Source organism: Kryptolebias marmoratus, linkage group LG12 (assembly GCF_001649575.2).
Source record: "Kryptolebias marmoratus isolate JLee-2015 linkage group LG12, ASM164957v2, whole genome shotgun sequence".
NCBI lineage: Eukaryota > Metazoa > Chordata > Actinopteri > Cyprinodontiformes > Rivulidae > Kryptolebias > Kryptolebias marmoratus.
In genome coordinates this window covers 12543299-12558553 of record NC_051441.1, presented here as the reverse complement: position 1 = coordinate 12558553, position 15255 = coordinate 12543299, and the positions used below count along the sequence as shown (strand labels likewise).

General features: G+C 38.0%; 2 protein-coding genes across 2 annotated transcripts in view; one reads left to right on the top strand and one right to left on the bottom strand.

Moving 5' to 3' along the window:
* Nucleotides 1-372: 372 nt before the first annotated feature.
* On the bottom strand, nt 373-7656 carry LOC108239207 (lipopolysaccharide-induced tumor necrosis factor-alpha factor homolog). The gene is made up of 5 exons (XM_017421788.3): nt 7472-7656; nt 2967-3129; nt 2710-2745; nt 1264-1408; nt 373-1115 (listed from the first exon to the last, which is right to left on the bottom strand). Exons 2-5 carry the CDS (start codon nt 3112-3114, stop codon nt 1010-1012), a joined length of 435 nt encoding a protein of 144 aa, XP_017277277.1. The 5' UTR covers nt 3115-3129; nt 7472-7656; the 3' UTR covers nt 373-1009.
* A 5446-nt stretch (nt 7657-13102) lies between these two features.
* LOC108239213 (myeloid-associated differentiation marker homolog) overlaps nt 13103-15255 on the top strand; it is a 6706-nt gene continuing 4553 nt past the window's right edge. The window contains exon 1 of the mRNA XM_017421795.3: nt 13103-13544. Coding sequence (XP_017277284.1) covers nt 13278-13544 — 267 coding nt within the window. The 5' untranslated portion in view covers nt 13103-13277. The remainder of the gene's footprint in view (nt 13545-15255) is intronic.

Here is a 15255-nt window from a genome sequence, read left to right as displayed (position 1 = left end):
TTTATTGACAACTTAAGAAGCATAGATAAAGGTGAGTATTTCAATGGAAGCTACCGAATAAAATAACTGGACTAGAGAACATTTTAAGAACCCCTGTGGAAACTGAAGAGGACGAAAGAGAAGAGGGAACAAGTGCTTGTTGAAACTGAAGTAGCCCCAGTGAAGTTTCTCAGTGAAGTGGTCTAATTTGTTCATTTTATTTTCCTTTTTTTCTTGGACTAAACAATTATTTGTACTTTGGGACAATAAATAAAGCGAAAGATAAACAAAATCACACAAAACTCTATATTAAGAATAGACACAAGTTGTTAATAATGTTTTAAAAAGTACCTTTCCATTTTTAGCACACTCCACAATAATGGCCTCAGTAGAGCAGTTTCATTTTATGGATATGTATATTTTTTTATTCAGGATACTGAGTCAGATACAACCATTTATGTTAAAGAGACAAATATTCCTATTTGGCAGTGATTGCTTCAGTTATGCACCAGGATTCCTCACAGGGATAATCGCACTGAAAAACAAAATTTCACAGATAATGCATAAAATAAAAACACAAGTTCAATAATTTATCTTTAAAAAAAACTAATGATGGATTTGTGGGACTAATTTTGTTCAAACATTCCACAACTAAGCAATTTTACCTTAAAAAATTTCTTCAATTTGAAATATGGCTGAAAAATGATAAAAACACACTCAGAAGGACAAAAATGACAATTTTAAATTAACAAAAGACAAAAGAAAAATGGAAGAACTGTAGAGGAAGAACAAAAATAAAAACATTTTTTCTAAAACTGTAATAATGATGACAAGAAGGTTATTTTTATTTTAACTGGTGTGGTGGTAACAAATAGTCCTGTGATTGTTTAAAATGAGCTTTCTTACAGAATGACCAATCACTGCTAGCTTTACAATTCAAATGTGACTTTGTTTTAGGCAAAGTAAGAATATCATTAGATTACATTTCAGCCCTGACTTTCCCTCTATCATTAATTACATGATTATAGCTTCACATCCGTTTGTATATGTAGATGACTTTGTTGCAGTTTGGACAGCGATGCTCCACATCTTTACAGGAATCAAGGCAGAAAGGAATACAGCAGCAAAGCCAACATCTGCAGATGTAAACAGGAAGAATTGTAATTTGTTTAGTTTTTGCATAACTGTAAAACATTTATCTGTACTCTTGCTGTATATTTTTGTATTGTGAATGATTTATTTGAGATTTTTCCTTAAGATGTTCAATGTTTAGCAAGTGTTTACCCAAAAATTGTGAGTCCGCCACAAACAGCCCAGGCCAGCAGGCCAGTTGAGTGCTCTGTGTGGGTGACCACAGTCTGCTGGCAGTGAGGACACACAGTCTGTCCGGGTACGTCGTGTAGCGAAGGTGTTATCACCATATGAGTCACTGAGGATGACAAACAATAGAAAAATCTAAAAAATAAAATAAAATAAAATCTATATAACTCACTTTATGTCTCCATTGTGGACCAGTTTATTACATCTATATTTGATTACTGATGGCTGGTAATGATGTTTAAAAGGATTTACACTGTGAAATCCTGCCCTCTGGAGGATGCAAACAGGCACTTTTGGCCTTGGTGGAGGTTTGGGCTGTGAGTGATTCTAGTTGCAAATGAAAATGAAGTGGGAATAGCCAAGGTAAGAATGTCAACAGAACATGTTGTTGCTACTCTTGTGGAGAAAGAGCCAGATTGCAAGACTCTCATGGGAAACCTTAAAATGAAAGTAATTCTGGTCTTTTTTGAAGGTTTGAAGTCAGCTAATGTAACATTTGTTCATCATCAATATGACATTTTTGAAAAATTAAGTTTTTAAGCCTAAAAAATGACATAAAACAAGCCCTGGTTTGGTTTGTAATTACCATAGCTTTGAGGGAAACTTATGCCATTTTCTGCCAAGGCACTAACTAATGGTAACTATTCTGGCAGAACATCCGTCACAAATGACAAGACTTTAATTGTAATTCTTAAAAAAAAAAAAAAAAAAAAATCTCCCAGCTGTCAGTCTTATAATTCTTTGTTTAATTATGAAGTAAAATAACATGAGTCACTTGCACTTTGTATTGCTTGGAAGTAAACAAGACATATGTTAGGTGTTTCCTGTGCAATGGGCATTAAATTGGAGCCAGTCTTCCTATTTGCAGTCAAAATGTTGCCTGCAGTGATGCATCATCACCAGCAGAGGCTGCTGATGTGCAACAGAGCAGTCTTTTTGCTCTCCCACAGCTCCTGTGTTGTGACTGAAACAGCCAAACCATCAATGATCAAAAGTTACAGAGCTTCATAACTAGTAGCACACAGTGCAGCAAATGTCACAGAGAAATGAAAATGTGAGCACGCAGCATAAATTTCTTTTTAAAAATATTTTTGTATAACTGCTTCTGTAACAGTAACAATTCTCCAGATGGGACTTCTCAGAGAATAAACACAGAACAATAGCTGTTTGTGGCATGCAGAGGGTACAAACAATGAGTTCAGTCAGCCGACAAACCCACAGCAGCAGTTACCCATCCCAAACTCGATGAAACACATTCACTGCCCAGTCACAGATGGACGCTCACAGAACTGTGCAGCTTGTGGGCAAAAATTTTAAAGAACGTATGCTTGTATTTATGAAACATGGCTGAAAGATTAATGCTTTGGGGGTTTTTGTTGTTTCCTGTAAAAGTTGGACCAGTAGCCTTACCTGCTGGTGAAACCGTGGCAGGAGCAAAAGCAACACCTGGAAGACAAGATACATTTAAGGTTTTGTTTTTTTTTTCTTTAAAGGGCTTTGAGTCAAGCTTTGTTGAAAATGCAGGTACTGTAGCATACTTCCTGGACTCAACAAATACTGAGTTTACAGTTTTTAACTATTTTGTACAAACTTATGAACACTGAATAATATGTTCTTTAGTGGCACATAACATTGTAATATCAGAGGTATGAGCAGAGACCACAGACCTCCCTGGTATCCAGCTGGAGGAGGACCCTGAGGAGAGACCTGAGGGTACAGCCCTGGCTGAGGGTACAGCCCTGGCTGAGGGACGGTACCTCCATAGTTCATGGGTGGGCCTGGGTAGGGCGGAGCAGATTCATGTCCTTTTTCCATCTTCAGAAATCCTTTCTGAAAAAGAATAAACAGTAACAGTCTATTTGTGTAAAAGTTAATAATTAGAAAGGCAAACTGTGACCTTCCTGACGCCATAAATCAGAAACCTGATTAAAGTGAACTATATTAAAAGTTTATCAGGGTGGATGGTTCAAACCCAGATGCAGACAACACAGGGAACTCAGGAAACTTAAACGTATTTATTAAAGGGGAACAAAAACGAAGGCTGACGTGGCAGCAGAAAACTGACAGGGAGCAAACAAAGGATCAGGAGGAGTTTCACGAGGAGAACCAGACGGCTCATAAAAGCAACAATGAACCAGCGAGGAGAAAGAGGAAGTGACTGAATGTAAAGGCTGAGGGTGAGCGGGAGATTGACTGCAGCTGGAGTGACAGGTCAGGGGGAACAGGTGAAGTGGGCGTGGCAGGCTGACTGGAAAACTACTGAGGAGGTGACGGAGGGAGAGTGAGGAGAGGCACAAGGAACACAGAAGGCACAGGGAAAAACACAGGAAGAAACACGGGGAACCAATCTAAACGCAAGGGTGAAAACAGATCATTCAGAAATACACAGAACTCATGAAGCAAACAGAACTGCAGATCTTATGAACAGAACATGATCAAAAACCTAACACAAAACATGACCCAAAAATTAACTCAAAAGGCACAGATCCTAACTGTCTGTGAATATCTTTATAGACAAGCTTTATTCAGATGTTGTACTGAACTGCAGAACGGTAGCAGGAAGTGAAAAGCTGATGTGTGTAGAACTTGTGGTGGAAACTAATAAGTTTTTCGGGAACAACACATTTTAACCACATCCTCAGAGGCATAGAGCATGCTCGATATGTTCATTAGCCCATCCCAGAGCTAACGCGTAGAAATAAACAAAATGCATAAATGTTTTTGAACTATGTGAGAAAATTGAAGCACAAAGACTGTAAACAGATGAAAAGATAAAATGAGCGAAGAGAAAAAAAGCAGTTTGTTAGTTCTTTTTACAGCTCTTTGCATAGGAATTATATTCTTCAGCTAAAAAATAAATGATCAAGGAAATGGAAATTAGATATTTTTTGTTGTACTTTCCCATCTAGTCAAAAAGACAAAAATAGGTCCTACCATTTTTCTGTTGCTTTTTCACTATAATTATCCCTTTACATACAAGTCACATAGTTTTAATTGCCAATATTAATGTTATCTTTATTAATGATTATTATTTCGCCAAAAACGCCAACACTACTCTGAAAAATACAGTCCCAAACAGGGGTGATTGTCCTTTATGACTGCCTAAACACTAAAAATCAAAAGTGTCTCAGCGTTCTCAAAGCCTCACACATTATAGACAGGGGTCTCCAATCCTGCTCCTGGAGGGCCACTATCCTGCATGTGTTACTTTTTTCCCTGCTCCAACACACCTGACTCAGTGGTTAAATGACCTCTTCATGTTCTGCAGAAGCCTGTTAATCACCCATTGATTCAAATCAGGTGTGCTGGAGCAGAGAAACAAGTAACACATGCAGGATAGTGGCCCTCCAGGAACAGGATTGGAGACCACTGTTATAGACTGAGTCACCATCTTGACATTTCAAAGCTTTGGGTTTCAGAGGCCCAAGCGTGAGACCTAAACGGTTACAATGAACCATTTGCGTGGAAACAGATACCTCACATGTATTTATAGGTTGGCTGTGGTTACAATAGTCACTCTCCAACAAGAGCAGGAAGTTGAATTCCTCACAGTACGCAGCCACATGTCTAAGTGTAAATGAGCAATACAACAGGGCACATCATGTCCTTTTGTGTACCCCATTGGTTTCTGACTGCGATTTAAAGCACTGATCAGACTCTATAGAATGATTTATTCATGTTAGCTTTGTAGAACCGTAGTAGAGTGCTGTATGAATGTTCGTGTGGATGAGTAAATGAGGGCACAGATTGTGCTGAAAAGTGCTTTGAGTAACTTGCTTGGCTAGAGAGATGCTATAAGTACAGTCCATTTATGATTCTATTCCCCCTGCAGTCAGTGAGAATGGAAGGCTCCAGAGGAGGAGGATTGGGTGAGGAAACCAAAGGGAGTCTACTGAGAAAAGAAGAAGGTTGAGCTGTAAGAAATAGAAGCTCCTGTTCAAGGTGGTGGGGAGGTGAAGCCTATATTCAGCCCTCATTAAACAAAAGGTGGACTCCTCCCTGGACAGGCTGCATGACCATCACAGAGACAAATAACCAGTCATGGACACTCTGGAGGAAAATTAGAGTTGCTAATAATCCTAGCATGCATGGTTTTGGACTGGTGTAGCTAGTAAAAACCCACAGGAGATAACACAAATCACATGCAGAAATCCAGAAAAGTTTTTGTTTTGTTTTGTTTTTTCTTATGCAACTGAACTTCTATTCTGCAGTTTTAGACATTTCACTTCCCATTCTCAGTTCAAAACTGAAGAGTGTGAAAACTGAGATAGCGCCAAAGATGGGAAGCAAAATGTCTTCAACTACAGAATCGAACAGAAGTCCAGTTCCTTTTTTCTCTTGCGTTTTTTTTAATTATTATTTTAATCCATTTGGATTTGTGATGTCCTGGATGACTGAGACTATGTGCTGACGTATTTCATGCAGAAAGGTCTCAAACCCACAATCTTTTTGTTGCAGATCAAAAGTGACAACCATCCGCTACCAGGCTGCAGCTTCGTTTTGACACGTTTCACACAAAAAACATCCCAGCAGAAAGCTAAATGAACCAGATGAGATGCACTTTTGTTTTTGGAAGATGTATGTTTTCCCCAATGTTTGGTTCAAATTGATTTAATCAACGCTGACATTTTACATTCCATTATCTTCCACCTGACTGCTTGTTCTCTTACAGTACCTCCCTCAAGACTTATTTTTATTGTTTTTTCAGCATGAAAATAAAAAGTTTTGCAATCCACACCCGTATTTTTAGCAACCTGTTATAAAAATCCATGAAGGGAGCATGTGATACATTAATGACAAATCTACTGAGAACAAAGACTGGTCCAAGAGAATTAAATTAAATCAATCAAGTCTGAAATACGACTACAAAAAATGACTGATGCTTTTATTTTTGATGGATTGATGTCTGTGAACGTACATATTGTCGTAGACTAAGGATTTTGTTTTTAGCTACTTTTTGAACAGGTCAAACTTCTAAGGTTTTAATTGTTTTTCATATTTGATATTATGGTCACTTTGATCAAGTGTTTTCATCCGTAGTTGAAGTTCCCGTTGGATGTGACTCTTCTTAGCATAAATGGTACAAAGCAATTAAATCTATTGATTCAGGCAATAAACTGTCGTAATTTTTTAATGAACCGAGGTCAGAATGTTGGCCTTATATTTCCACTCAGCAACCAATTTTAATGGGTTTCTGGGGTTTCTGTTGTGTCGAAAACACTGGGCTGTTTCAATGATTCATCTGATGAGATTATGCTGCAGAAACATAAGGTGTCCCTCTGCGCTAAATAATTATTTAATTGATTTTATGCCATTAATGGGAGCCAAGCAGCCCAAGGACATTACACTGGTATTCCAGCAGCTTCTAGGGGGTCTGTGCTTTCACAACTCCTGTGATAATCACCCACATCATCTTCCTCTGAAGGATGTTTAGGTAATTTAGATCTTCCATTTCCAGCCTGATTGCTTTCTGTCAAACAGTAACCTTATACAAGACTCAGAGACGCAACAAGCAGGATATTACACAAGAGATCCTGGATAGTTGTAACACCTTTTGAAACAGCTTTGAATAAAAACTTGAGAAATTTTATGTTCTTTTTCAATAGATCATCTGTTTTATATAAAGGTAAACCTCAGCTTAAAATGTTAAGAGCTAATATATGATCATGGAAAAGCATAAAGCAGAACAAAATGGAAAAACACCCAAAGCAATTTATTGCTGGAAAAGGGAAGCAATTTATTGTCAGTCATTTACTCTCTGGGAGCGGCTTGGTCCTGTGGGTTAGTTACGTAAGAGAACTTCACAAAGCCTTTTCTGAGATACTAAATCAACAGCATCACATCAATGCTTTGTTGGTTAAACCAGAAAGTATACTGGTCAGTCCTGCTAATGGTAAGCAGGTCCATTTAGTCTCTACAAGCCTTTTTGTGTCTCGCCGCAAATTCGTTCAGAATCAATTAGAGCAACGGGAGGCACACGATGATGAAGCAATCTCTTTCACTGGACCATTGTACCACTGCCTCGCCCTAAATGGCTTAGGAAAGTGGCTGGAAAATTCATTTTGAGCCTCTATTATATCGGTGAAGTACATAGATAGTACATGAACACGACTTTAATACAACAGTTAGTTAATTCTTGAGTAGTGATAAATGTCAGATTAGTTGAACTTACCAGTGACTTCTTTTAAAAAGCAGCAGCTGAAAAAAGACAGAATAAAACAGTTTTTCTTCTTGACCTTCCTGATTCAGAGCGATAAAACCTCAACCAAATAAAACCAGTGATGACTGCAGATCTAAAAGAGGAAGAACTGTCTTACGTTTCCTTTTAGCTCAAGAGTTTTGATTTGAGTGACTGGTTCCACTCTCTTCTTGTCTCTCCTCCCACAGCCCATGTGACCAGACTGTAATATATGATAAAAGTGTTGTATTTTCTGTTGAAATCATGTTTAAATAATGACTAATAGGGCAAAGGGACAAACACATACTCAAAACAGATTAAAAAAGCAAAAGCTAAGAGAGTGTTTGTGTTGATTGTAACAAAGTGCTCCTTGTTAACTAAAATGCCTTTCCAGCTGCCTGTCTCATTTTGAGTTTGTAGCTTCATTCATTTCTGTATATGCCTACATTATATATGTATGTGTGTGTGTGTTTGTGTGTGTGTGCGTGTGTGTGGGGGGGGGGATAAAGAAAAATCCTAACTTGCCCTATTTGTTTGACATGGGCGGTTCCATTTTCACTTCATGCTTGGGTGCTCTACCAGCTGGAAATTCTTTTTACATATAAGCTGGGAGTTGGCACAGCAGTTAATATATATATATATATATATATATATATATATATATATATATATTTCCAGTTTGCCTTATTTGTTCTACATGGGCGGTTCCACTTCACTTTAAGCTCAGGTCCTCTACCAGGCATGGGAGCTTGAGGGTTCGGCTCAGTATCTTAGCTTTTCCTAGGACTGCGCTCTTCTGGACAGAGATCTCTGAGGCTTAGGGTTAGTGTCTATGTTTTTACAATTAGTCTAACTCTTAAACAAACTGTTTAAAAAAACAGTGGCAGCTCTTGTGCTGCCGTGATTAGAGCCTCCGTGCTGTCCTTCAGTCCAGCCCTTTCTAGCCACTGGTAGGATTTGTTGACATCAGCCTCTTCCTCAATCTGCCAGTCGTACATGCCGTGCAGGGGCTTGTCCTTCCATGAGGATTCTTCTTTCTCCTCTTCCACATTGGGTTTCTGGGACATTCACTTAGCAGATCATCGCTGGGGGCATTTCTTCTTGATGTACTCCAGGATCTTTGTTGTTTCATCCTGTATAGTGGCTCCTGTATCCCCAACAGTATATCAGCAGATTGCTCTCTCATGCAGCAGAGAGTCAGCCACGCCCACTTGCTGTATTCTAAGGAAGAAAACCTCACCACACACACATACACACACCAACATACACACGGATCCTGACACACCTTCTATTCCCAACCCTGTTTCTTGATACGTTGTTACACATTTTTTTGATAATAATAACAAAAATTAGACTAATGTTTGTTTGAACTGTATGGAAGTTTAGAGGATGAGTAGAAAACATAAAAAAGCATGATCTAATGTTTATGAATGTTTATGTTAATCAATCAATCAGTCAACTTTATTTCTATAGCACATTTTTTTAAAAACACAGGGGTAACTAAAGTGCTTTACAATAGATTAAAACAGTAAGAAGGGGAAAAAAAAACATACAAAGACATACATATACAGGTTCACGGCAGGTGTGTTTTAAGGTGCCAAACAAGACAAAAATGTTAAAGTGTATCTTCGTGATTTATGAAGACCACTTGTGCATTAGGTTGCCATATTCTACTTGACAGTCAAATTATTATTATTTAGAATCAAATAAAATATACTTACAAAAACTTATTTTACACAAGGGGGCAGGTGATTACAAAGGAACTGGAAGAATTAGTTTGATTGTGTTTATACTCGTACAAGAATCAAATTGTCTCGTTACGGGGTTGAATTTAAAACAACCTAAGCAACAAAGGAATTCCTAATAATGTATGGGATTTCATACATATGGTGGGAAAACATATTTTCTCAGAGGTTCAAACAGTCCTTCAGTAGATGCAATGTTTTTTTCTGAGAACCCAAAGTGAACCGAATTCAGAGAATCACTCCTATATCGCTTTTATTAGCAATATTAACTGGTATGAGACTACCACATTGTTTTTTTTGTCCATTGTCTTTCTTGTGGTTTCCCTTTCACAGCTTCACTCATTTCCACTGAATGAGGAGCATGTGAGAGACTGACAGTAAGCTGAAACAACTTTTTTTTTACACAACACAGTAGCCTTGTTTAAATGTTATAGAAAGCTTTCTCCACAGCCCTGGTATCTGTTCCTTCCACTCAGTACAGACCACTTTCTGTTTCAAATGAAATCCTGCGTTGTACACTTTCAGTAAACTTTCACGGTCTTACAAACCAACCTGAAACTTAAAAGGAAAAAAATATGAAATAGGTTTAGGGGACATTGAATCTTGCTCTTCAACTGATCCCTGCGTTTTAAGGACCTTTTGCACAACTACAAAAAAAAATGACCAGTACCTGGAATCCACACACTGTTTCCCACAATGAGCGTGGGAGTTACTGAGCTCTTTAACACATGACTCTGAAACAATAAAACCTGGTGACTAGTCAGAGGATCCTGAGACATCACAAGACACCCGAAACATTACACACCGACGTGACATTAAATGAAGATGTGACATTTTAATATGTATATATGGGCACAGAATAAAGCAAAAACTATTGTCATAACAAGCTGCCTAACTGATCTAGTTTTTCCTGATCATTTCTTGGCACCTTGATCACCAGTATCTGTCATAGTTTCATAGGTTTGAAGGTGCTACAACGCCCACCTTCTAGCACTAGTCATTACTATGGTTTGTTTGCTCATGGTTAGATTGACATCAGTACTTTCCATTTAGGGATATTTGTTTAACTTCACCAAGCATTATCATTTTTGCTTTACGTTATTGGATTCCCTACTTTCTTCTTTGTATAAATTCTTTTTGTTGTTTATTTGTCTCTCTACCCACTCATTTCCTGTGATAAAACCAACAGGAAGGCAGTGTTGTTGTCATACCAAAGTGTTAAACGTTAACTGTCACAAACATACTTTACCCAGTCAATGACAGCTTAAATTGCAAAAGGACGTTTCTGAATTGTTGTAAAAATAAGGCTCAATCTGTCAGTCATTTCAACATTTCTGAATCCAGGTCCAGCCTGCTACAGTTTTGAATAAAGTTTGTTTTTTATTTTCATTTGAATGTTAACATGATGTTTTAGGCACAGAGGCAAGTGTAAATATATATATATATATATATGTATATATATATAGAGAGAGAGATAAGTTATATAGAGAGGGCATATAAACATATATGGAGGGGGTAGAGGCAATAAAAAAGGGAAATTACTTATCAGGCAGAAGTTCTTTTGGGGAAACATGCTAATGGCTAGTCAAAAAAAGTTTTTTAGAAACCTTTACTCAGCTGTCACTGTTGCATTAGATGGTTATTTAAATCGAAGTCCATACTTTTTTATGCTGATGATCATATTTCCGGTAACCTTCCATGTAAAACGCAAGCCTGTTTCATAAAACAGTTGTGTGATATGACTGCAAAAATGACCCCCTCTTTAAGGGGGACTTTTGGTTGTTCATAAATCACCAACTGAGCCAATCACATCCCTCAAAAGATTTTAGTTAACAGGAATGAAGCCAGTATCGCAGAACCACAGGAGGCATAAATGTGGAGCATTGCGCCCAAAATGTCTGTTGGATTCCTCCAGCACAGATCGTCTGTCATCATATTCTCAAATCACAACAAGATCAGCTGTTAGGGCATCGTGTCACTTGGTGGCTCAGAGGTGCAACAGCAGCAGGTCGACTTCCCCCTGCCATGCCATCTTATTCCTTACATAAATCATGTTGAGATGCTAAGAAGGCGTCTCAGCTCTGGCTTGAAAGTTGTTGTTTTTATGAAAGGGGCTATATGTTGCAAAAATATATATATGTTTTCTTCAGGATGTCTATCCATGCGACCTAAAACCTCTAAAAATAGACTCGTATTTGACTGCGATGCCTCTGTTTTACTGCTTCGGTAAAATGACAGCTGCAACCTGAAACTGTTTTGTTAAGTGGATTGAGAACGTCAGCCTGTGGTCACAGCTGCAAGCTTGAATTTGATTTTTCCTTTGACTATGTAAAACGTGTTTTTACACCATGTCTCACCATCCTGGGCGTCACATCCATCTGTTTGTGTCTTAAGGTCCAGTTTACTGTTTTTTTCTTCAGAGCATTCCTTCAATTTAAATGCTTAAAATGCAAGATTAACATGAAGAATAAAAAGTGGCACATTGTCTGTTCGAAGAGTTGTCCTTTTTCATCCCCATGGTTTATAAAAATAGTGAATGCTGGCTTTTTTTTAGCTACAATTAAAATTTTATCTTCAAGAAAATAAACATTTCTCATTTGTGGAGCTAAAACATGAAATGGCACAAACTTGTTTCCAGTTGTTTTAATTTGGATTTTCAGATCAGTGAAATTTTCTTTCCAACCTGCTGCAGCTGCAGTTTCAAACTTAACCTGAAGGGGGCGTCAAAGTGCAGAGAAAACCATGCAGCAAACAGCCTAATGACAACTGCAGGATTTTTTATTTATTATTATTTCAAAATGTGGATCCATCATTCAAAGCTTCTGTCATACAGAGACTTCATTGATAACACTGTATCTTCTTTTTATAAAGTCAACAAAACCTGACAGGAACACAGCATACATCAGTATTTTAGGAACAATCTAACAAATCATTGTTGGGAGATCGCTGTTTGAACGGTACTAAATTATCTGTTTGCTAATGTGAAGGTTGTGGTAAGATTTCTGGGTAATTCTGAGTCATGTTTACTCTGATTTGTTCTGGCTGTTATGGCTTTATTTCTGAACATTAGGGGTGTTTTATGTGCTGTTTGTTACACACTTACGTGCTAAGTAAGTTTTTTTCTTACTCGGCATTGAAGGCAAATAGGCAATGATGTTTTTGCATGTGTGCTTGTTTGTCTGTACTGTTAGCAAAAAAAACTCATAAACCACTGGAGAGATTTTAATGAAACTCTCAGAAAAGAATCATTGGATGTACATCTACCAGCTGATTAACATTTGAAGTCAAACCAATTCAAGATGGCCTCCACTGCTAATCATCCTCAGCATGCACAAAAATGACTATACCTCAGTGAATTTCGCAGATACTGACCTAAGATTTGGATTTTGCTTCATGTAATTTTCAAGCCTGGATCAAAATGGCTACAACTCTGTCTCTTTTCATCACAAGATAATCTTAGGATAAACCTCTGGTGGTGGGCAATATGCATTCCTTAAAAAAACTAGGCCTTTCAGTCAATCATGCAATCATGCATTCACTTCCAAATATGGGTTTTGTTGCTCTTCGTACTACTTCACATTTGTCTCCTTTGTTTTTTGACAAATATAAACAGTTTATAGCATACATTGTTTGGATGTGCTAAAGTGTACTTCCTTTTGAGCCTTTTGTGAATTATCTACAAATGTGATCTATTCACAGGTTGTAAAGCTGTTAAATTCCTGTTAAAGCTGTAATGGTAATAAAATGCAATCAATAAACAACGGCATCTGAGAAGCAGATGGACTAAAACAAAAAACAACAGCCCTTCGTATTTCTGCTGTGCACCTGCGCGCTGAAGCTGTGCTCACAGGTTATTAAGAAAGAAAGCATGATAAGAGTGGAAATAAGGGAGTGTCCAGATAGAGCTCAACAGGGAGCTGTCTTTCAGCATCTGCCACAATCAGAGAACCTAAACGAAACAGGACAAAAGAAAATTTAATCACTAAGACAGGACAAGGAAAATTTGCCATTTCAAGAGCCATTCGTTAAACTGAACAAAAAAAATCTAAATCAGGATGGTTACCCTGGACTTTAAGGTGCTGACAGAACCGGTGGGCATCGTGAGGATTCTGGAGGTCATCTTCACATGCATCACTTTCAGCTTGGTGGGGTCGGTGGGCTATTCCACTGACTCCTTTTGGATGTGGTGCCTGTTCTCTTGGTGCTTCTGCTTCTGCGTCACCTTACTCATCCTCGTCCTGGAACTCACCAGCCTCAACACAAAGCTGCCCCTGTCCTGGCAGGATTTCATCACCGCCTTTGCCATGCTGGCTTCCCTGATGGTACGTAACTTTTTTTTGTTTCTCACGTAATTTATGAGTAGCTACTGTTACTTTAGATTTGATTGTATTTTAGATTGTTTGAAGAAATGATGAACTCAGTCATCAAAATGTTTTTTCTCTAAATAGACACCTAAATTAGGTTGAAGAAGTAGTTGAGTTTATTTGGGGAGTGGTTTCCTAAAAAAGTGGTGTAAAGTTAAAGTTTAACCTGCTGTAGGTAGGTAGGTCTTTGAATGACCAAAGTTCGGAGAAACAGAACTAGAGTCTTGACAGGATAGAAGAGCTAATTGCTTTTTAAAGTGGGGCCCAGACTGAAATGGACTGCTGCTGGCTTAAAACAGGTCTAACCTCAAAACATTTCACAGTGGTTACTGCAAACATCTGCATCACTGCAGACGCTGAACGGATCTGTCATGGTGAAGGTAGCGCTGAGCCACTTATCAGTCGACCTAAAAGTAGCAGGTCCTGAGCATAAATTTTAGTGGGGTAGCGTTTCATTTCCTGAATCAATAACCATGCGAATGTTATAATTTGCATTACATTTTCTGCAAAAAAAAATAAAAAGACTATGTTGCTTAATATTTGCGTTATTATTTGGCCTCATTTTATTTGTCTAATTTTTTTGTGCACAAAGTGCACTTTTTTCTCTCAAGGGTGTGTCTCGTGAAAACAGTCCGGTCTAATAATTAAATCAGAGGAACAGATGCCTCCGCACCCACCCTCCATCAGAAATGGAAGGACTCTTAATTTTAACTGGGTACAATTAAACAGACAGACAGGAACACAGCTTTCTGGACTGGATTTCTTATTTTATTTCAAGTAATTTTTCTGTAGTAATACTTGAGATTATCAAGGGTAAATGGTGGAAAAACCCCTGTGAGGAAATTCTAAAACTAAAGAAGCAATGCTGGCACACAAATGAAACCCTTTGATTGCAGCCTCACTAAACCACAGAACAACAGCAGACACACCTGTAGGAAGCCAGAGTTAGATAAATAAGATCCACCTTTGTCTGACCTAGATAGTTACAAACATGCAGAAAATGTCCCGTTGTTTATCTCCCCTCTGTCTTTAATTTTCTGTGTTTTGTTCATGTTCAGTCTGTCTGCTTCAAGCCACTCATTGATAATTTAATTCCCAATTTCAGTCTTATAAATGGATTTTGCTGCCCTGCAGTCCAGATCACTGCAGACAGGGCAATATGTTAAATCTACTGACAAACATGGCCGTGACCTGCCCTATAACTTAAAATAAGTCAAAACCTGAGAATGAACCACAAAAAAAACATAAAATTAATTTAAAATTGTCAAAACAGCTGAAAAACACACAGAAGAAAACAATACATGGTAACTTAAGTAATTAAGTAATTTTTTTGTTAGGTGGGGCTGCAGCCCTCCTGCTCTTATCAACCGGTCACACCTGCAACCTACTCCAACCCTTACCTTTAGTCATCAGTTATGGACAATGACTAAAAGGCTGCGATTACAAATACATGAGAGTGGGAATCTTTGGACACCTTACCAGGGGCGGCTCCAGATATTTTTTTCTGCAGGTGCTGAGGGGGTGCTAAGCATTTTATTGAGGGTGCTAATGAAGGATTATTTGTTCTTACAGTTCTCAACACACACAGACGCAAGCACAAACATATATAATCATATATATATGGTATATAAATGAAGAACAGAATGAAATATACATATGTATCTGTGAT